The sequence below is a fragment of the Pyxicephalus adspersus genome, chromosome 4, assembly GCF_032062135.1.
Source record: "Pyxicephalus adspersus chromosome 4, UCB_Pads_2.0, whole genome shotgun sequence".
NCBI classification, from domain to species: domain Eukaryota; kingdom Metazoa; phylum Chordata; class Amphibia; order Anura; family Pyxicephalidae; genus Pyxicephalus; species Pyxicephalus adspersus.
The window spans coordinates 136,578,323-136,601,656 of NC_092861.1; the positions used below are offsets into that span (position 1 = coordinate 136,578,323).

A 23,334-nucleotide genomic window follows, 5' to 3' on the forward strand; every position below is an offset into this window, starting at 1 on the left:
ATGTGTCAAGCCATTCTGTCTTGGATAGTAACAAGGGGTTTGAACGTCTGATACTGTTATCCGGAACTATTTCATTTACTGCTATGGTAACCACAGTTTAAGCAAAAATGAGCTGAGAAAAAATGAGATACAAGGACATAGTCTGCAATACAGAGCAGAGACGGGGTCTACGTACATTTTATTCTCTTTGTGCAGTTTTTTGTTTAGGTCTTGTCTTGTGAAACAGCCATTCCTATGATACACTTCGGGGAAATCTTAGGTGTCCCAGATAGCAGCAAAACCGGTTGTAATCCTTCCCTATTTTATACAAAAAAGTGACAGACACAAATTTCATAGTGATATTACATTAGTATATAAAATTATACACTTTGGGTCTGATTTATTAAAGCTCTCCAAGACTCGAAAAGGAAGGCTATCATGGAAGGACCTGGGTGATCCAACAAACTTGATCCAGGATTGAAAATTTTTGTCAGCCAATAGCAAATCATTTTTTTGAAAAATCCATTCGATTCACCCATGGTAGTCCATCTATCTATTCGTCTTGCAGAGCTTTATTGAATAAGGCCCATTGTATTTTATCTTTTAAAACAGTTCTCTGCAGCTTAGCAATACAATAAAAGGGGAAGACAGGAGGGATCCTTTATAAACCAAAGGTATTTATGTGCAATAGCAAGCATTAGGGTTCAAAAACTATAACTGTATAGTGTGGCAGGGCAATTTTCTTTGGTGCTTTGGGGACAATGCTTCTATCCAGCAACATAACTATTCAAACCTCAGAATTCACTGCAGAATTTTATTTTAAGCTGGGTGGGAAGAAGCTGTAGGTGGGTGGTGGTCCCTGTTTTGTGACCCAACTTTTCAGTAATCACCTAAAGACAGCCGGGTGGTTAACAAAAAGTTGCCCGATGGTGCCCCCAGCTAGGAGAGGCTGGGGAGAACAATGAAACCTATACAGGTAAAGGGTCTTTACTCACAGTATTTATGGTTGGGTGGATGTTTGGCCTGGAGTTCTATTTCATTCCAGTAAGATAGCAGGTTGTTGTTCATCTTAAATAAGCAATGCTATGTTTTACAAAAAAAAAAAAAAAATTGTGCTTTCATGATTTTTGATAGATCCAAGTCGATCTATTGAAACACTTAATACTTCAAAGTAGGAATCATGCATTAAAGCAATTGTGTCGAGCACGCATATCACTCGGACAGGCAGCTGAATGTTTAGGATTATTTACATTGTCTTTTTAATTTTGAAGGTAAAATCTTTTCTCCGATTGAGTTTGTGGAGATAAAAGATTCATACGCTGATGAGCATTAAACCACGCATGCCAAGCACTGATAAAATCAAGTGCCTAAAGGAGTGTGATAATTGCAAGGGGCCACATTAGATTCTCTGAGGCCAAATGTACCAAGGTACAAAACACAGTGTTTGAAGATTTGCATATTAATTATGAACATAATTTTCTAGGCTAAGACCAAGCAATGACTGATTAGTCTTAACATCCAACACTTGCGGTTGGGCAGGGGGAGTCGGATGCTGGGTTTCTCCATGCTTTGTGGCACCTTCTAGCAGCCTCATCAGAACTACAGGGCACGGTAGTGACAAAGGGAAGTGACATTGTTCAGAGGAGGACAAGGCAGGTGGAAGTGTGGAGATTGCTATTAAAAAAAAAAAAAAAAAAAGAAAAAAAGCAGCAGTATGCCTAAAATACAACAAATGCATTTTTCTTATGATCACTGTAAAGGGACACAATCATTAAAAATAAGGTTACAAATTTTAGAGTTCGATGAAATATATTATGTGAGATGTGTTATGTGGGCAACATTGGTGGGAGCCAAAGAAGTGGAGGATTGGTAAATAACTCCTAGCATCTATGGCCCTGGACAGACTATCACCTGATCCAACATTTTGGGCTGGTTTATGCAACCAAGAATTGTAGGCTATATGCAACTTTGTCGGAATTCCCTGCTGTACCGATCCCTGGGAAAAAAGGATTCGTCCATTATGGATTTTGGCAGAAAAAAAACAGCCTTAAGATAAGACCAAGGCACAGAATCCTTTGTTCAGTGCACAAATACATTTAACAAACTCCAGTGTGTGCTTATGTCAACATTGTTCAGATATTCTGGCAATGAGTAGCTATAGACATAACAGTTCCTCAATAGAGCTCTACAAGCTCTACAGAACAAAATATGGATTTAGACTTAAAAAGGGGGTAGCATGTGAACAACATGCCGATATGTCAGCACTTGCCAAATATACATATATGTATAGAAAACTATACACAGTAGAGCCCATGTAGAGATCTAACCATATAAGATTCAACAAACTGAACTGCACAGATTTAAGACATTTTTCCTGGAACTAGCAGGACTATGAACAGTTCTCTTTGGATTTACAGGCTACTCCCTCGTACACCTTTCAGAAGCTTCAGGCTGTATAGCACCTAGACAAGATCTAAAATGTCATTGTAAAAAATAATCTGTAAATGCACAAAATTTAAAAAATGACCACAGCAATCGATTTTCATTTTCAGAACCCGACTGAAAAGAAATAAAGTGTCAGATTAACATTAGCAGCCTATATTTTTTTTTTTAGCAAACCTTTGATGGATCAGACCTTATTGTTTTAACATGGGCATGAGAATCTGAAATATGTTATGTCCAGCATAAACCAATAACAAATTATGCCGTTCGGTAAAAACCACATATTTGAAAATGATTGCCACAAACTTGGGCCCTAAAGAATCCTGGTTTTATACAGTTTTACATAAATTGATCTAGAAATGATTCTGGATTCACTAAATTTATTAATACAATAACAGATTCTTGCACTATTCCACATTTCTTTAAGACAATTTTGTATAAAAATAAAGAAAAGAGTTCACTGAGCAAAGTAACAAGCTCACCTTAACAAAGGCACCTGCAAGTAATGCTGGATGCACACTTTTAAGGTTGATGAAATTATACAATTTTAATTATCGGATGCTACAGGTACACTTTCTAGCTTACATTTTTTGCACTTTTATTAAGTGGAAAAAAAAAAAACAATATATATTTTCTTTTTTTTTTTAATAATTCCACTGAGGCCAGTCATAATGATGATCACAGGACAGCCTTATTGCACCATAAATATATTTTGTCAAAAGTTCATGGAAAGGCTTTTAAAGTTCAACTGAAAGGAGCGCAGTGGCTAAAATACAAGTTGACTTAAAACAGCAAAAAAGTGTACAAAAGTCACATACCAGAATTTTATAAACCCGATATCCTCTTTGATTGTCATGAGTGTGTGGTCAATTGAACACACCTAATGACAGGACTGCATATCAGCACTGGCACAGTAAACATGCTCATATGACAGGAGCAAGCAATGCTGCCAGATACCAATGATGCTGGGCTGTCTCAAAGAATCTTCAGTCTAAGGATGTGTACACATGTGCAATAAATGTCATTGGTAAGGATCTTTCACAATCCTTTCCAACGGCAAAGGGCTGCACAATGCAGGAACGAGTGCTGTACATACTGAACCATTTTACTCTATGGAGAGGATAGGGGGGAGAACGACGGATCAGGACCCTGCTACGCTGTCTCTGCTTGAATTACATTGCGATCGTTCGTGAATCTGCCTCAGACGGATCCATAAACGATGAACAACGAGAGCTGTACACACACCAGGTTCTCCTTCAATATCAGCCTTAACGCGATTATGGGTTTAGAATCATCAGATGTGTGTATGTAGCCTAATCTGATTAATTTTTCCTCAAATAATTGGTTGCCTTGGGTACGCACACCCATGAAATTGCCTAGCTCAGGGTTGTCCAATCCTTGAAGGCCACACCACATGCCAGTATTTTTAGTCATTTTTGACTCTTTTGTAAACCATAACTGCTGTCAGAGAAATACTAAAAACTAGCCTGGAAATCCTGGCAGTAAGACATGTTTAGGCTAGAAGGTTCTGGGATCTGTCTGATCTAATTGTTTAACGTTTTGGTGGTTTGTTTGGAGGTCTCTAATGTAAAGTAGTCACACACGTAGCATCTAAACTGCTATACCAGTGTTTCCATGAGCAATAACCTGTTCGTGCCTCTCAGGTCAGTTTGACACCAATTATCTTTTTGGTTATATGTAAGGGTGATAATTCTTCCCAATGGCCACCACACTGAGCTGTTGATAAAGAAATTATAGCAGGGGTCCCCCAAAGTTAAAAAGGTTGAGTTATAGTGTTGCACAAATCAGGCAATGACAACAAAAGGCAAAATGGCTATATAAGAAACCGTTATGCTGTTGATAAATATAAAAGTCAACTTGTATTTTAGTCTGTGAACCCATCAAACTCAGTTTCTTTAACCAAGTAAAAGCACCAGGTCAACTTTTTTTTTTTTTTTTTTTTTGTCAAAAACATTTTCTATTGCGGTAGCATATCATGGACTTTAGCTTAATAAAAAGGCAACATATTTATTCTCCACACTTTGATGGAAATACAAACTGTCCATCTAGTGCTTTGAGGGGAAATCTAGGATATTATATAAGGGGGAAACAGCTTTATTAGACAAGAAATCTACTGTATGCATTTGTTGAATTTTTTCCCCTCCATTTTTTTTTTTTAAGCCATATAGACACCTAATTTCCTGCTACAAAATAAAACGGAGATAGGAGCATTAGTACAATTAGTGTATGCATTCTAAGAACATGCAGTATGGGGATTCTGCTTCATAGTTCCACAGAATGCACAAAATGTCTTCCATTTAGGCAGAAGAGAATAGACAGATACACTTAAAGCTTGAAGTGCCATACTTGAATATTTTCTTAATACAGGTACATGTGCTTATTTTATTTAAATGATACACATTGAGCATATCCTAAGTCTAAGAGGTGATATTCTGTAAGGTAAAGACAGGACAATAAGAAATGTTGCTTTTTTATTATTTTGACTTAATGGGCTCCCTCTCTAGCCACCGCACTCTGACCTTTTGCTTATAGTGATATTCTTTAAGGAAGTCTTGTAACATGGATGGCAGAGGAAGTAAATCAATGCCATCGTAGGTGGTAGACTTGCAAATGACTGCTCTGCAGATATACTGCAAGCTAAAAGGAAAAGTTCTGTTTAAAGGTGCCGTTAGCAAGGGCTCAAAAAACATGCAAGAGCTGGGATCTTTATAATGTTCTAGGAGTCCAGTAACAGTGGAGGAGTGAAACACACAGGGATCATGAGCGTCAAAGCTGAAGTTATGATTCCACTGCTCAATGCGTGCATGCAGAGATCGGTTGTAGCGGCGGAAGCTGACGGAGAATAGGTAGTCCTCTTGTGCGGAATCCCTGAGCAAAAAAGTGCCCTCTGGTCGGCCTTCCAACAAGGCCTCTGCCTCATAGCGATCCATAACTCCCCAGTAACATGGGTTGCTTGTGATTTCCACCAGATCTGGCACAAGGCAGTGAATATAATCGATCTGGGTGTGCACTTTCCAGGCTCCCTGTCTACTCGATTGCATATGGCTGTCTCCCGAAAACTGTCGCTGCTTCTGCCGCCGTGACTGCAGACAGAGAGTTGTGCTGTCTTCTTCGGACTCGCATCCGCCTTGGGATGCTGCACCGTTGTCACCTGACAGGTCAGCCATGCCAGGAGCAAGTTTTGGTCCAAGCTTATATACAGGGTTTACTTGTGCTGTCGCTTCAAAAGTGTGGATTTGGGCATTTGGTGGAGGGTCAACACCTTCTTCAATACTAAGCCTACGCCTCTCACGTAATCTATCCTCTTCATCTTCAGCAGAAAGCAAAGACTGCTCAAAAGTGTCCAGTATGGTTGAGTGTGGACTAACAGGTGCTGTATGCTGTTTAATCAAGTGCCATTTTTGTGCCAGATCAGAACCAGCAGGAAAGGGGCATTTTTCAAGCATCAGTTCGGAGAGATGAATTTTCCTCTTATTAGCAAAAAGAGGCTTTGACTGCCTGTTATATGCTCTAATTGGAAAACACAAACCCACAGTCTCATTCAGCCTTTGCCGTAAACTGCGACTTCCAACAGCCCTGCTTGAAACTACCTCCATATCATGCACGGATCCTATCCCATGACGCCGTTCTCTCCTCTGAAGTCCGTTTCTTTGCCTACTAATTTTTTTGTCTGGATCAATAGAGCTCTGTGTTTTGGTGGAGCACGAATGCTTCTTTTTACCCCCCCATGGGGCATGGCGTGTATATGAGTCTCTTCGTGCCAGACGGGCACCTGCACTAAGACCCATGTCATTGTCCTTTTCAATACTAATTTCAACAAGTTGCGGCATTTCAGAAACACAGTTAGGATTTCTTCTACTAGAACCACTGAAAGGACTTGGGCTGAGTTCAGAAGAAATGTTTTGGTGTATGGGACTAGCTGACTGAACGGAGGCCGGACCAGCGGAACCCTCTGCTTTATCCCCACCATTTAAACACCGGTTGGCATTAACATCCACAATGTCGTTTTGGTTCCCATCATCCTCATGGCTAAAGAGATTCTGGCACCGATATTTGAATGTGTTCCACATTTTTCCAACTTTATCCATTGATCAACTGACCTGCAAGTAGAGAAAGAGAATATCAGATACTGAACTAAATGTAATATAAAATCAACAAAAAATAAAAAAATAATTATTTGCTCAACCTAGAAACCCTTTAAAGAGATATATTTAACAAAGAGAGCATAATCAGCAATGAATCCCCACATCTGACTATCGTGCCTTGCACTAGTAAATCATTTAATTCACACCTTGGCATTTTGGCAGACATGCAATACAAGCAGGGTAAGATTATCATTTAATTGTTCAAAATATATTACCCATTTTACAGAATATGTCATACACCGAGTAATCACTGTGCCAAACACCATTTCCTGTTTTATACTCGTGTTATTTAGAACCCAGATACACAATAAAGGGCCTATGCAGATGCAACAAGCAGTAAAGACCATCATCAGACCTCATTTTACATTTTCATTTACACCTTAAAATAGGAAATTAAAGTATATTGTATCTCTACTAGAAATGTTTGTCTACTGTGTTAAATTGTTCCTAAAATGATAAAATCTCTATAGAAGTTCTCTGTAACAAAAAGGTTATTAAAGTTGCTTCCAGTATTTCCCATCGTTGCTCCATTGTGGCGCTTATTGTATTAATATTGAACACGTCCAAGATATCTTCGTTCTCGGCCACATGGCAAATGCACATATTAGAACACTACTATGCCATGTAGTGATGTGGAGGTCATGGGAAGAAAACAGGTAGGGGGTGCAGGTATCCGATACTCCTGAAGACACTAAAGAGAGCCCCAAATACAAGAGGGAACCACTTTGGAGATATTTTTTTTTTTTTTCAAAAAAGTGAGAAGAGCCAACTGTGAAAACTGTTGAATCATCTGTACATTTTACAGCAAGCATAAAAGAGGAGGAGATTTTGAATAAAGCCAATACCAAACATATATAAGCAAATATGGCATAGATATATTTAACTATTACACAGTATTTTTAAAGTGCCGACATATTACGCAGTGCTGTTTAAGGGGTTTACAATCTAATGTATCATAGTCATGTCAACATAGTCTAAGGTCAATTTTTAGAGGGAAGCCAATTAACCAAACTGCATGTTTTTGGAATGTGGGAGGAAACCGGAGTACCCAGAGAAAACCCATGCAAACAGAGGAGAATCTGCAAACTCCATGCAGATAGTGTCCTGGCCGAGATTTTAACCTGGGACCTAGCGCTGCAAAGGCCAGAGTGCTAAGCTCGGAGCCACTGTGCTGCTCATATAATGAATATAAGTATTGTCTATTTCTAGTTTGTACATAATAGGCATAAATATTACAGCACTTTACCAAAATTTGATGGATTTGTCTTCTTAAAAGCTTATTCCATAGTTTTGTAAGGAAGGTGCAATGCTAGATCAACACATCACAGCTTATTTGCCTCCTGAGATAAAGATAGCAACCACCCAGGGATTGCATTAGTTTTATTAAGAAGAGCTGACAATCTCTAACTAAAAAAAGTAGTGAAGTAAGAAAAATTGTAGGACTGTAATACGTGCATGCAGCAGAATGTATATACCAGACACACTACACCATGTTTCCCAGGCCTAATAACATTGGGAGATCCATTGAAATAACTTTTAGGTTTTAAGGGACTCCTGCTATAACTATCCACCTATCACAGTACATTACGTAGTATGGTGATCACTAAATGATCAACATCCCTCTACTTTACCAGGAAACTTCAGTCACAATAATACTGGCTGGATTGGGCCAAACAAGAAACAGCTTTAAAACATTTAGAACTATACATAACCTTCTAAATATATGAACAGTATTTTAGTACTAGAGAGCACAACAGTAAACAGGCAATCCTAACCAATTCCTAAACAGTCCTGTTGCTCAACAGATTTCTTATAAATGTTATGCACATTAGGTCAACCTTCCTTCACAGGTGTTATGAAACATGTGCATGATACAGATCAGCCAATTGCAACCTTTTAGCAGGAGTAACCCTTAAAATAGTTTTGAGGTCTAAAGAACCCCGCCCCCCTTCAACTAATATTAAACCTACACAGTGCTCTACCCAGATTGTAGATGGGTGGAGGTCCCTGTATTGTGACCGAACTCAGTAATTGCCCCAAAAACAGGCGGGAGGGTGGGTGCTGAAAAGTGCCAGGTGGTGCGCCCAGCTAAAAGGGGCTGGGGAGTGCACTGCCTACAGCTCATGGTATATTAGTATGATCAGTATACTGTTAAGAGTTTCAAATAAAAAGAATGGAGTTTACTCAACAAAATGAAACAAAACTGGCTAAAAGAAGAGACTGTAAAAAAGTGTTCCCCTACAATGGTGGTCAGTGGAAAAGCAAACCCTTACATTGTCCATATATGTAAATCAGTCAGTCACAGCTCTCTTTCCAAGTAAACTCCTATCAACCCATTGTGAAACCCTGGGGTTTAACAAAGCTCAAGTTATCTATAGCAAACTTTTTCAAAGGCCTCCTCTTGAGGTGGCTAATATTCTTGATGATTATGGCTGTGTAGAATTTTGTCTCATGACATCAAAAGTTGTAAACCCTGCCCAGTTCTGCTGCATTTATTCACTTCTAGGATCTGCACACCTTGAAATGCCTAAATTGTATTTTTTTTTATTTTAGAATTTGTTTTATTATAATTAGGGATAAAATAAAGACAAGATATGGAGGGATATCACTCCAATGGTGACGGAGCAAAAAAGAGTGAGATGTTCAAAGCCTCTAGATCAGCCTCAATTGACCTTTTTATTGTGGGGGAACACTTGAAATATTTTTCGGGTCTTTAGGAAACCCCTTTAATTATTATACCCACAGCTGACAGTACATTAGTGTGGTGATCAGTGGGAGGAATGTCGCCCTTACAGATAACACCAATGCTGTTCTTTTCTATCAACAACAATCAAAAAATGCACATGGACTGTGAACTGGGGTGCTAGGAGAGACTGGATTAATGTACAGGTAAAAGTAGGAAACCCCTCTAATTCCCCCACATTAACAGTTCAGAACAACTTAGGCTGCACATGCATATTGGTTATTTTTTGATACGTCTTGCAGAGTACTTACCTGTATTACAATGTAAAATGGACACAGGTAACCACCAGATTCCTAATAAGTTTCTGCCTAAGGTAAAAATAAAATAAAAGCAAAAATAAAATAAACTGAAGAATGTGTTTGAGGATTACATTGAACATTTGGTAGTGGAAATAACTCTTAGGCTAACTGCTTTGTAGCAATTTGAAATTTTAACACAGATAACCAACTATTCCACAACCAGACCAGTTACTGGAGGTATCCAGGTCTGGTCTGAATGATCTATATACTAATAAAATGTATCACAGCACCAAGCCTGCTGTGGAGGCTTGAGGACAATTTTCTATAGACAGCTATTAGTTTACAATTTCCATACACAACCATCAGCAAAATCCCTAGTCCATACACAGATGATCAGGACCAATCAAGTGTGGTTCACAAACACATGATGACCATGTCCACCATGACCGTGATCAAATGCAAGCTGAAACCTTGATTCAGCTGCTTTCAAGCTTGCAGAGAGCACTGCAGCCTGTAGATGGCCAAGCTGCTCTGTATAATACTGTAATATTCTAATACAAATATAGTATTTAAAAATAATGGATTCATTCATTTATACATGTTGTCCATTTAATATATAACAAATAAAACAGGGTTCCCATTAAAATTGTGTACCTATAAAATTATCTGCACATGTATTAAGAAAAGGTTTATTTACGAACATTCTGATGCTGCTAAATTTGGCCTTGACATTTAGGTTTTAATGACCTAAAAAAAAAAAATCACAACTAAGTAGTACAAAAGAAGCTCCTATCCTTCCTGATTAGTTTTCCTTACTCACCATTGCAGTGAGCCAACCGATTTGGGGATCGTTGGGATGTTATGCCTGCAATCGCAAGGCTTCCTGACTGAAATGATATTCAAGTTGCTATATCTGTTACTAGGCATGAACAGCAAGCCTGTTCAATTCATATAAGAAGTCATTATTATTTCAGAAAGGGATAGTAGATGTCCCTTCTGCAATAATCCCTTGTGTTTGCTCGTAACTGTCCCACATGCCTGCAGGGGAATTACATCACCCTAGCCTGGTCAATCAAGATAGTCAAAGAAAGTCTCCAGGAAGAAATGAAGGGGGATGGCGGCAGCGCCCTGAGACAGTACAAGGACTGATGAGTATGGCGGGTTTAGTTCCCCTTTAGGCTCACCCTGCATACATCTGGGATAATAGGGCAGATGTTTGGTCTAACCAGGGATCCTGAAACAATATACAAGGATTGTGGACACGTAATGTGATAAAAGAAGGTATGGTACAGCCCTCCACCCCCCCCCCAATCTTGTGTGTGAGGGGTTTCTGGTCCTATCTGGTTTGGTACAAAATGATCAGTAGGTGGCGCTGTTATTGGTCTGTTTGTGTTTTGGTTGCAACTGACGTCATTCTGCTGTAAATGGCAGAATAACCCATTGGGTCGCATATAGATCCTAAGCAAAGGTTAGGGTCTCTCACTGGATAGAAAAAAGCCTTTGCTTTATGCATATTCCAAAAGGAACAATAAAAGCTCATACTAAAGGGATAATGTTTAACTTCCTGGATTATGCTGGCTCGGAGATACTAAGAAACATGGGTATTTATCCCCCACACAAATGTTCAGCTACTTGTGTCTGTTGGCTGAAAGTGGATATTTTATTTTCCAACGATATATTTATATCACATCTGGCAATGCAAAGGAGAACATACATCCCATTACAGCAAGCAAGTCATGTCTGCTTTCTCACTAGCAGAAAATTTCTGCTATTTTTCAATTAACATTTCAAGTCTTATATAAATATACTCTGCTAATGCCGGAACTGTATAACTAGGGGTGAATACATAAATGCAAAGAAATTTTCTGATTAAAACATAATAATTAAACACATTTGTATATGAAATTGAAGAAGTAATAATGTTAAATAAAATAAACTGGCATTTTAATAAATGTGTGGGTATGTCCATGTATTGTAACATCTAAACTATCCTAATTTTAATAAATAGTAATTTTTGTGTGGATATTGAAAATCTCGGATTCTTCTATTTCTCTTTACCTACTGGGAAACATTTAACATCGGTACCAATCTCTAAACATTAATCATTTTACCTTCTGAGCTTCTAATGGAGACATGCCGATATGTAGTTCAGGAGCTGACATCCAGAATATTTTTGTGTCTATTCACACATTCTCTACCAACAACAACATGCTAACAGTAAAGCTTACAGGGACATTACAATCATTGCTGCAGAGCCTATTTGCTTAGTTTATTCCTGCAAGAGTCATTGCAATAACAATTATCTGATGGCGTTTTATGTATGTCATGCTAATAAAAAAAATCCTGCAACTAAAATTGCTCCTTGCTTTGAGTACCTTTACATGTGCTGCCAATTCCAAGCTGCATCAAGCGTTTTTAGTATTCGCACTGAGAAAAGAAGCCTATGCACACAAGCCGCAACACAGCGATTACAAAAACACAAGGCTGATTTCACCAATGTGTGGCTACTGCTGGTGGAGGAACCATGATTATGGATGCAGAACTTTAAATGCCTTTTTTATCATTTTGTTTCCATTGAATATGTCATTATCTATAGCGATAATATGATCTTCATTATAAAAACATACCCTAGATTTCTAATTCCATAACTCCACACTTGTGTAGTTATTCAGCTTCAAATTTTAGTTGGATTTTCAAGTGACGCTGGTTAAATAATCTAATTTGAAGGTAACAAGCCGATACAAAAAAAAAGTGCAATGTTGAAAGGTAGAACTTTATAAAATCTTCTAGACAGACAAAAACATTGTTAAAAAAATGCAAAAAACCTCAACCTATAATATTAAAAAAAAATAATAATTATATTAAGATTTTATGGTTAATTTACAAAATTCATGGAGTACAACCATTACATCTGCTCCTGACATATGCAGGCTGTGTTTCCCAGTGTAGCACAGCTATCCCCCTTTACACCACTCTTCTAAAAGCTGAAGTATGCAGTCTACAGTTCCAACTGTCACACGATATTTCAGAAGAAGGATAGTGACAAAGGTTTGTTTTGGCACAGCATGCATTATCCTATACACTCAGCAATAGTGATTGCTTTCAAATCCAATGGTAATGGATAAGAGGAGCTATCAGTCCCCTGTGAATGAGCAGCTTAATTTCTGTGCAAGACAGAGAGCACAACCAACATTTTCTAGATATAGTTAGCAAATACTTTTCAGCTGAAGTTGCACACAGTCAGGACTATGCAAAGTCTTATCAGGCAAACTGTACACATACATGGCAGTATTTTCCCCAACTCCTCAGGAGCCACCCAAAACCAGCCAGGTGGTTACTGAAAAGTGCTAGGTGGTGTGCCCAGCTAAAAGTGGCTAAGGAGAACATTGCATGGTGTTAAACCCAAGAGAAGAACCTTTTTGTCTATATATGAGAAGACTGAAAAAATGTGTGAATGCAAAGCAGATTGAAAGCTACATTTTGAAGAATGATTTACTACCTGCTTTTCTTAAGATTTGGTCCCCTTGGCATGCAGCATCACAGCTCGCTTGGCATTGAAAAGTAGGTACTGAATCTAATCCCCATGGGCTTTTTGCTGCCTTTGTATCTGAGGGCCAGTAGTCCTTCTCTTGACTGTCACCTCTTTTTTTTTTTTTCAAAACGGATGCCACGTGGTGTATAATCTGTTTACACATCCAGCTACACACAAATACTAATATTTATATTTATATATATATATATATATATATATATATATATATACATACACACATATACACACACATAATATATTATACATACACACACATACATTACATTACATTACAGATACTTTAAGTACAACATGTGAGTGCAAGTACACCTTACTGATCCACTAACTACCAGCGAAATACGAAATACCACAAGGACCCAATTCTTTAATGTGCTGACAAGAACAGATTTTGGTAGAAGAAATAGTTAGCCAGTACTGTGTTGATTTTCCGTTCTCTGGCCAGTCTCTGTCTGCGATGGGTCAGAATTAGTGAGTTGTATGATGATGGTCACCAAACTGAGGACAAGCAGAAAACAAATATTGCAGAACAAGCTGATATGTTATTCTATTAATGGGCTAATTATCTTTTTTCCTGCAACAATGTAATGAGGATGAAAGCATTGTTTAAATAAACACCAAAACTAGTGAAAGGAGGGTGAATCTGCAGTGGAATCACGATGCCAGAGGAGCTGCCTCCTACTAACGGGTTCAAAAGCCACAAAACATCCATAATTAGGAAAGACTGCTAATCCTGAGGCTCCCTCACATCCATTGAAAGGTAGAACTAGTTTGTACTGGTTTTGAGCAAACGTCAGGCTGCAGAAAGAAGAAAATGTTCCACTCTTCATATTCTGAGCACTCAAACTCAGGGAAATGCAGCTTTAACACAGAGAAATTCATGCTGGAGTAAAGCAAAGCAACTTTGAAGACTGTGCAGCTGTTTGTAATGCATTCATAGGAGTTAATGGTGGAAAGAAAAAAAAAAAAGTGTTTAAAGCTGATGGGAGTTAGGACTAAGATATCAAGCAAAGAGTAAGATTGTCAGACCTCACACTGACTTTGCTTGGTGCAAATCAAGCAAAACTCAAGTTTCACAACAAAGATGCTCAATACTTTTTTTTGCAATAACAATCTGCCTTGAGCATCTTTGTTGTGAAACTTGAGTTTTGCTTGATTTGCACCAAGCAAAGTCAGTGTGAGGTCTGACAATCTTACTCTTTGCTTACGGTAATATCTTAGGCCTAACCCCCATCAGATTTAAACACCTTTTTTCTTTTTTTTTTTTTGCAATAACAATCGCTCCATGAAACAATAAAAAAAAGCTGGCCACCCCAGCTTTCACTGTGCTTGGGGGAGGAGGAAGGACTAAACTCCTTTGCACCCGCACAGTAGTTGAGTCGTCCTGGTTCGGCCAAGGATTGTACATAAGCAGGAAGAGAACAATAGAGAAAAAAGATGGTAATGGCCTGTAACAGTGCCGGACAGGTGAGTATAGTAAGTTCAGTTCTGCTTTAAATGGGACAAATGATGGTAGCCAGGCAAAAAGCATTTAAAAAAAAAAAAAAAAAAAGGCAAAAACACAGCCTACATATTTCTCAGCACTGACACTTCAACACTGACTTGTATTATTATATTATTATATGTATTATTGTATTATTGGCATATAGTCTTGTACAAATTCTAATTCAGTGAAGAGAACAGCACAACACTGACAGAATAGGTGAACCCACCAGAGTTGTCATTATATAGGGCCATGTACATGGCGAAAGAACAAAAACATCTACAAGTGTGAAACAAGAAATCACATCATCTACAAGGACTACTTAAAGTGTACCTAAACGCAGAAACTTCATGCATGCGCAGGTAAGATCAGCAAGTTTTTTTTTTTCCAACCTACGTTACTCGATCTTGCGCCTGCGTCGGGTGACGTAGGACGAAGAACCAGGAAAAAGGGGCCAAGATGGCGCCACCCAGCGTGCCCGCTTAAGACTGATGTGGGGACGACGCGGGACATCTCCGGATGGATCGGACTGCCCTTGCAGGATTGAAGGTTAAGTGTATTTTTTTTTTGTTTGAGGCACTGTTCAGTTTAGTTCCTCTTTAAGAGTGGGTCTCAACAAAACATTTCCTTTTTATAAAATGTAAAAATAGAAATAGCACTAAAACCGAAAATGGTTTAACAAGATTGATAGAAAGTGTTGTTGCAACAAAAAGCGTTCCTGTTCTGCAAAATCCACAGGGTCATCTAGTTTTTGGAAAAGGTTCAAAGCAGATGGAAACTGCTCATGTATCTGTGCAAACATTGTTATACAAATGTCACAAGTAAATAAAGGGAAGCTACGACTTGCCGGAAGGAGATTTTGCCCATATTTAAAAAGAAGAGTCTGTGTATACTTATACCAGGGAAAATGTAACAAAGCGTACCTAACAGTTTTATTTAAAGCAATTTTGTTTGCAACATCCTTTAAAAAAAAAAAAAAATCCTGGGAGCCCTTTTATCAATAGGGAAAAAATTGTGGACCTCATGCAATCACAGTGAGATCGGCAAGTTTTTTTTAAAAAGGAAACGTTTTGTTGAGATCCAAGTCATCGGCAAGATTTTTTCCCCAATCTGCATCACTCGATCTCGTGCCTGCGCAGTGAAAGATCAGGTGACATAGAAAGAACACAGAAGGAGAGAGAAGATGGCGGTGCCAGATACTCCCTCTGCACTGGGGCGAAGACAGATACCAGGACGTCACTGGACCCGATGGTAGAAACCTCCCGACGAATAGACTGATCTGCGGGATTGAAGGTAAGTGTGATTTTTTTGTTTCGAGTTTTGGGTTTACTTCCGCTTTAACATTTTAACTTTCTTCCATCTACGAGTAGAGTATACATACATCCTGTAGATGGCCTTCAAATATGTCCCCGGAGATATTTATATTTTTTCCTTGTTAATGTCACTAGTGCATGTGTACTTTACACTGCAATAATGGCTTCCAGGCCATGCAAAAAAAGAGAAGCAAAAATCTGGAAGAATCCAAGATGGAACCAGCCATCTAAACCAGAAATGTCCCTAATGCTTTTTCTTTTTTACATAGAGAAATGCCCTGCCTAACATAAGAAATGGTATTTTATTAAAATTCTAGCTGTCAGCATAAAAAAGGTTATTTTTGCTATATACCAAATATAAACAAGAAACTATATTACTCTACATAACGTATAGTGCTACCAGATACATTACACATTATTTTAGTGGTTTGTCCGGACTGGTGAGAAAGCTTTACCAGTCTAAACTGGAAACCAATGCTGAATATAAATCAAGGCACAAGGATATCCACCTCTATAGTGTTGAACAGCAGGTTACCCACTTGCAAAACAAAGGTAAAAATCATACTAACCAACTTACCTCGACCATTGCCCACAGCACTGACTGCAGCTCCAGGGGAGAGGAATTGTGCCTGAAGTCCTTGCTGAAATAAATACTTTCAGAATTGTTGATCACCCATGTCCTTCACTGAGCTCACTGGTTCCTATGGCTAACCCCTACTTACAAGGTCAGAAAGAGCAAGCAATGAGCACAGCTGGGGACACAACTGATCAACAGTAGAGTACTGGTTTGTAGATTCAAGGACAAGATGAAATTAAAGAGTCAAAGTCTTTTTCATGTTCAAATTCCTGCAGAAGCTGTCATTATCTCATTATATATATATATATATATATATATATATATATTATATATATACACACACACACATAGCATCATTATTTTTTTTTTTTAAAGTCTTGCTTTAGTTTTTCTTTACTAGTGCTCCCATTTCTTTTTTTTTCGAAAATGCTGATTGCTGTGTGGGAGTAGCAATCCTTCTCCAAAGGTCTGATATCTCCTACAACCACAGTTGCCAACAAAAGGCTTGTTATTATCTTGTATTCATATAGCACCAACATTTTACCCAGATCTTTACAAAGCCCATAGTCATGTCAGTAACTATCTCGAAGGGCCTCACAATCTAATGTCCCTTATGTAGTCGAATGTCATTAGCACAGTCTAAGGAGGGGGGAGAGGTAATTAACTATTCGATTTTGAAATGTGGGAGGAAAACCTGATTAGCCCACACAAACATGGGGAAGTCATACAAAATTCTTGCAGATAGTGTCCTGAGATTCAAACTTGGGACCCAGTGCTGCAAAGGCCAGAGGGATAACCTCTGAACCACCAGGTCAGACACACCTGTGATGCGGGAGAGAGGGCAGTCCTTTGTAATGTACCCACAGTAACTACCTAGCAGGGTCACAAGTTGAAGCACCTGTAGTAATAGAGGGAATAAAAACAAAGCAAAGAAAATCCATGGTAATGACAAGCATTGACCCAACTTAATATGTAATGTAGATTTTCAGGCAATGCTGACACCTTCATCCCCTTTGAAAAAGGACCAACAAAATCCCACTCACCCCCATCACCAGATAACACTGCAAGGACAGACAAAGTGGTGATTCATTACTATAATAGTATAACAGGAAGAGGAAGTTTTGTGGTAAGGTCACATAACCTTCTACAATTGTTTGAATTCTGTGGGTCATTTATGCTCTGACAGTTTTCCTAATATCAGATTTTAGAAAAATTACAATATGGGGTAAGGGTAAACCTATTGGTCCTCTTTGTTCCTTCTTTAGCTGATCACCCCCATTCTTATATGCCTACCTTAATTATTTCTTAATCACAGCCCTCATAGCGGAATCTTGCAGTTCTCCAGTTGAAACAAAAGGTGACTATTAGCTCATTTTAGTTTGTCCATTCATTGTTAAGTGCTGAAGAGCTTCTATGCTCAAGTGCAAGGTGGCTTTTATTGCTCCAAGGCAACGAGATGACAAGTGCAAGTTAAGAAAAGAAGAGGAGGTCTCTGCTTCCAGTGCAAATACACCGCTTATTTAGCGTTCTGCCATATGACCTGTGCAGACAAAAAAAAAAAAAAAAGAAAAAAAAAAAAGAAATTAGGGATTGACTAAAATACCAAAGAAATACATCCATTTAAATCTACATAGTTTTTTTATTTTTTATCATAAGCACAGTATAGTTTTTTATCATTACCCACAGTATGACAAAAAAGCTGCAGAAAGTCACATACAGTCTGACTATTTCTTGGATGGAGGACAATTAAAATCATTTAGCTTTTTCACTTCCCAGCTTCACTGTCCCCAGCACTCCCCTTTCATTTAGGGGTTTAACTTCTTTCAATCATAAATTGTTTTACAATGATAGTGAGGTCTGCATGCAAACACTACCTGCCTTGGAATGCACAAAACTCCAGACAGACATATCCCCTTTATCATCATTACCATTTTGATATTGGCAAAACCCCTCCAAAGAGCGCAGCAAATGCTTGCATTATGTAAATGGGGATACGCTAATAAAGTAAACAAGGCTACAAGGTACTGCTAAATATTCTCAACCCCTCTTGAAAATCTGTAAAAAACAACAAAGACTGTAATCTTTTCGTGGCAGGGTCCTCTCCTCCTGTATCACCGTCTGTATCTGTCTGACATTTACAACCCCTATTAAATGTACAGCGCTGCTGTGTAATATGATGGCGCTATATAAATCCTGTTTATTGATAATAAGACAACTATACTGTTCCTTACCCAGACTGCTCCTTATCATCAGGTAGTGAAATTGTGCCCAAGACTTAGGGGTGTGGGGATGACACTTCTGATCAAATAATCGTGCTCAGGTCTGCTCCCCTGTGCTTAAAGCATGGTCACTGGAAAAATAATAGGGCAGGTAACCTAGTCTTTGGGACACTAAAATATACAGTTATCTGACTTATTCTAAATTTTTTCATACCTGACCTAAAAGCACTGAATCCTGAGAAAATCTAGTATTTCTAGTAGAACTCCGGGCAAAAAAATACTTCAAATCTTCTGTCATGCCATGGGGGATCAAATGCCCCCATATTTCTCTTTCTTGTAGCTCAAGCCACTTTGGACTCTAAAAATTGCCATCACAGCTGCTTCAGACTGAGTGAAACAGAAAAGCACTACCTTTCATCTTGCTGGGAACTGCAATGCACATTCATACAGCTTATACTCTAAATTCCTGGGTGGCAATGTACCAAAAGTACCGTTTTACTAACAGTAACTAGCAATGTGTTGTACTCCAGCATGCATTTCAATTGAGAAAGCTTTAAATACCCTGATTTAGGAACTACACACATGCAGGAGATACATAGAAGCTGTGTGTTGGGGCGCAATGATGGGAAGTTAAATGCCCCACAACAGTATACAAACCTCCTGGGGTTGGAAATCATCTGTTCTATGTATGAAGCAATAGAGAAATATCTTTATAATGCAATACAACTTATAAAAGGTTCCCCATCTCGCAGGTACTTTTGACAGATCACTGCATACCATAGCATGTGGGAAAGGCCAACAACACAGAGTAAACTAGTAATGGCATAATATAATAAAATGTGGTACCATATTCCATATTCATTGCCCTCATTTCACATCCGTTCAGCACTTTTATAATTCGCATCAGACAAGGATAATGTTATAAAATGTGGCTGCATCTGCCCACAGATTTCAGAACAGCCGAAAATTGTCAGCCAACTTTTTTTTTTATTGTAATCAGATTAATTGTTAATGCAGGTTGCACCAGATGGTGAATTAAACATATTGCGTGATCACGAGACAGAGGATAGCACAGTAGCTCAGATGCCAAGCAACATCTGAAGCCTGCTATACAAACTTTAGAACAATGCTTGGGGGAAAGTATAAAGGAAAATTTACTGACCACAGAGGCCTAAAGGGAGAAACAGAAACCTGCTTTTTCTAGCTTACAGCTAAATTATAACAGACAAGAATGCAAGATTGTCAAAATTCACAACACAAAGTGTATCTATATGCAAAAGTTAGTTTTTGCAGGTGAAAAGGTTACCCATCAGGTTCTACTGCTAGAGACCGTTAGAGATTTTGCCTCACTTTCTCTTTTACTTGACAGAAAGTGTGTTTGTGTGGTGGTGGTGAGGGATCTACAACATGGAAACAGAAAAATAAAAGCCGATATCCTTTAAACAGGGAATGCTAGAAGCTAACTGCACCCTTCCCTTTGCTTATTGTCATTACTTCCCGTTCTTTGTTAACTTCTTCCATTGTTGTTCCCCCTTTGTCTTATGGCTGATATGCTAATTGTTTATATTTGTATTTGATATTGATAACATAATTGTATTCTTTGTGTTATCCCTTTCACCATTACCACAAATGTGAATAAAAAGATTGAAATAAAGGATAACTGCACTTATAATGCACAGCTTTCCATTCCTTATGAGATGTGGTATTAGGTAGACAGATTTACTGTGCCACATCGCACCCCGGGTCCAATTCACCAAGACGAAGACTACTGAGTTTTTTTAGCAGGGTCTAGAACAGCAAAAATAGAAAATCCAAAAACGGGACATTTAAGGCCAATTAATTTAAACTTCTACTGAAATGAAATAAGTGATGTTCCTAATGTTGAAGCGTTTCGAGGAGTCTGAGTCCGCTCCCTCAGGACAAGGGAGATCTAAAATTTTAACAGATGATCAACAATAAATATCCTAATACAGAAGTACCACATTTCTTCACAAACGCATACAACTATAAAAATGCAACTCACAAATTTCAGGATGCTCGTGATTGCCCAATAATCTCTTTCACATAGTATGGTAATAGAACAAACAGGAAATCAGCAACAAACCCAGGGTCTACCATCATAGATAAAAGTAGAAGCAGCTAGTAGATCTGGTACCAGTACCACACAGCTTGGAGGATCAGCCCTCTCATATTAAATATATACACACATATGGAAATGAAATATAAAAAATATATATAAATATGAGTTTGAGTAGCCTTATTTACAAATGTAGGTTTTGCATTCTGCTTAATGTTGCTGTACTTAGTACCCACAAAAATTTATTTTGCCTATGTTCTAATATTCAATTCTATTCGGTGTAAAAGAGATACTCTAACTATGGTAGCAAGAGTGATGCATAGTAAAAAAATAACTCTTATTTCTTTCCTAACATTACCTTTAAGCAGAACAAACATGAAGCCACGACGGGGCCATTTTCAGCACAAGAATACAACTCACCATGCATGAAGCAAAAATGTCACAATCACAATTTTCTGGAGATCATCAGCTGAAAAATATATTTTAATGAACCTCTGCTATCTACTGACTCAGCATGTACCAGCTGGTGAGGTAAAGCCCTTAAGGAAATATCTCCATGTGCAATTTATGTGGATGTAGGATCGTCATGGGGTATGACTTAAATGTACAAACAAAAAGGCCAAACTAGATGGGCATCTACCAGTAGGCAGAGAGGTTAAACAGGGTGAAGTCATGCAAGGTATATAGTTGTTCTAATGTACCATTAACTAACACTGAGAAGATTACATTTTTACTGTTCATATTGCCACCTACATTCCCAATTCTTTCAAATGAACTCCCTTATAGCCAAACTCAAGGCTCTGAAAAAAGCACAACTAATAGACAAATATAATGAGCCTGATTTATTAAAGCTCTCGAGACTGGAGAGGAAACACTTTCAACAGTGAAGCTGGGTGATCCATTGCTAGCAAATATTTTCAATCCTGGACAAGATCCATTCCATTGCAGGGCCAATGTGTAGAAATATGTTTAAAACATGGCCTTATGTTGTATTACCTTCATAAAGTTTTAAAAGAGTAAATGATCAATAAAAGTGTAAAAACAAAACAGCAGCTACAACATGTAAGGTCACCAAAGTCTCCTAAACTTTTTATCCCAGCAGCTAACTAATCTTGTGAGTGTTCATGTTATTTCAATGCAGAATTTGGGCAGAACCATTTGCAATTTTACAATGGTAATTTATTGGTGTCAACTGGAACATTTACCTGGATGAGGCAACCCAAAAACATAGTACTTGCCTCTGCCCTGGTTTTTAGGCCAAACAAAATCTTCCTTAAGCAAGCAGCCAGAGTGGAAGATTGTGGGCCAGACTTAAAGTGTATTGGAACCCAGGAAACCTTTTTCAAATAGTATTATTATGGTTATAAATATACATTTGTTTCACAATAGCTCCAATTATCAGATATTATTGCTTTCATTTTTTTGATTCTCACACAGTTGACAGTTCTGAACCTGCACCTATTTCTGCTTTTAAGAACGGTCAGCTTTCAACTCCGACAGGCAGTATAAAGTTAATTTTGCAACTGTTTATGTTTGGCTCCTTACCAATAAAGTCCATGTGCACTGGCTGGGTGTGATGTGTGATTGATAGTCCAGGTTATTACAAAGAGGTGAACTGGTGAAGTTGCTGGGGAGAAGGTGTTAGTTCAGAGCTGGCTTCTGTGAGATAGGCAGACATGTAGACGTCAGGTTTGCTATAAAAATAGGTATGCACTGCTTTTGTTTTCAGGGTAGCCGTCAATCCAGGCATCCCCTGCGCTTGCCGGGACACATTGAACCCCCGCACGGGAGTTATGTCTTCCCAGCCCAAACAATCAAGATGTCCAATCACAAGGAGGAAAATAAGAAGCAAGATGGCAGAGCCTGCAATGGAACAGGGACAGGCGAGTATAGCAAGGTTTAGTTCATCTGTAAATCACAAATCTCCTAATTACTTATCGTGATTCACAAGAAAAGAAAAAAAAAAAAAAAAAGAAGAAGAATAAGCTTTTAATTAAAATGATGATTACTTTCGACCTATTCTATCACTGCTGACCTGACAGGAATCAGGGACTTTTTTTTTTTTTCAAAACGGATGCCACGTGGTGTATAATCTGTTTACACATCCAGCTACACACAAATACTAATATTTATATTTATATATATATATATATATATATATATATATATATACATACACACATATACACACACATAATATATTATACATACACACACATACATTACATTACATTACAGATACTTTAAGTACAACATGTGAGTGCAAGTACACCTTACTGATCCACTAACTACCAGCGAAATACGAAATACCACAAGGACCCAATTCTTTAATGTGCTGACAAGAACAGATTTTGGTAGAAGAAATAGTTAGCCAGTACTGTGTTGATTTTCCGTTCTCTGGCCAGTCTCTGTCTGCGATGGGTCAGAATTAGTGAGTTGTATGATGATGGTCACCAAACTGAGGACAAGCAGAAAACAAATATTGCAGAACAAGCTGATATGTTATTCTATTAATGGGCTAATTATCTTTTTTCCTGCAACAATGT

General features: G+C 38.2%; 1 protein-coding gene across 5 annotated transcripts in view; it reads right to left on the minus strand.

Annotated features, from left to right (window-relative positions):
- Positions 1 to 2,784: 2,784 nt before the first annotated feature.
- SOCS5 (suppressor of cytokine signaling 5) overlaps positions 2,785 to 23,334 on the minus strand; it is a 33,661-nt gene continuing 13,111 nt past the window's right edge. Inside the window, exons 1-4 of one of the 5 annotated variants that reach the window (XM_072409758.1) lie at positions 17,786 to 18,058; positions 13,538 to 13,617; positions 9,582 to 9,638; positions 2,785 to 6,542 (exon numbers count right to left, since the gene is read on the minus strand). In XM_072409758.1, coding sequence (XP_072265859.1) covers positions 4,917 to 6,530 — 1,614 coding nt within the window. In that variant the 5' untranslated portion in view covers positions 6,531 to 6,542; positions 9,582 to 9,638; positions 13,538 to 13,617; positions 17,786 to 18,058 and the 3' untranslated portion in view covers positions 2,785 to 4,916. Of the gene's footprint in view, positions 6,543 to 9,581; positions 9,639 to 13,537; positions 13,618 to 17,785; positions 18,059 to 23,004; positions 23,247 to 23,334 lie in introns of those variants that run through there. The other 4 variants (XM_072409755.1, XM_072409756.1, XM_072409759.1 and 1 more) reach the window with 4 other exon arrangements.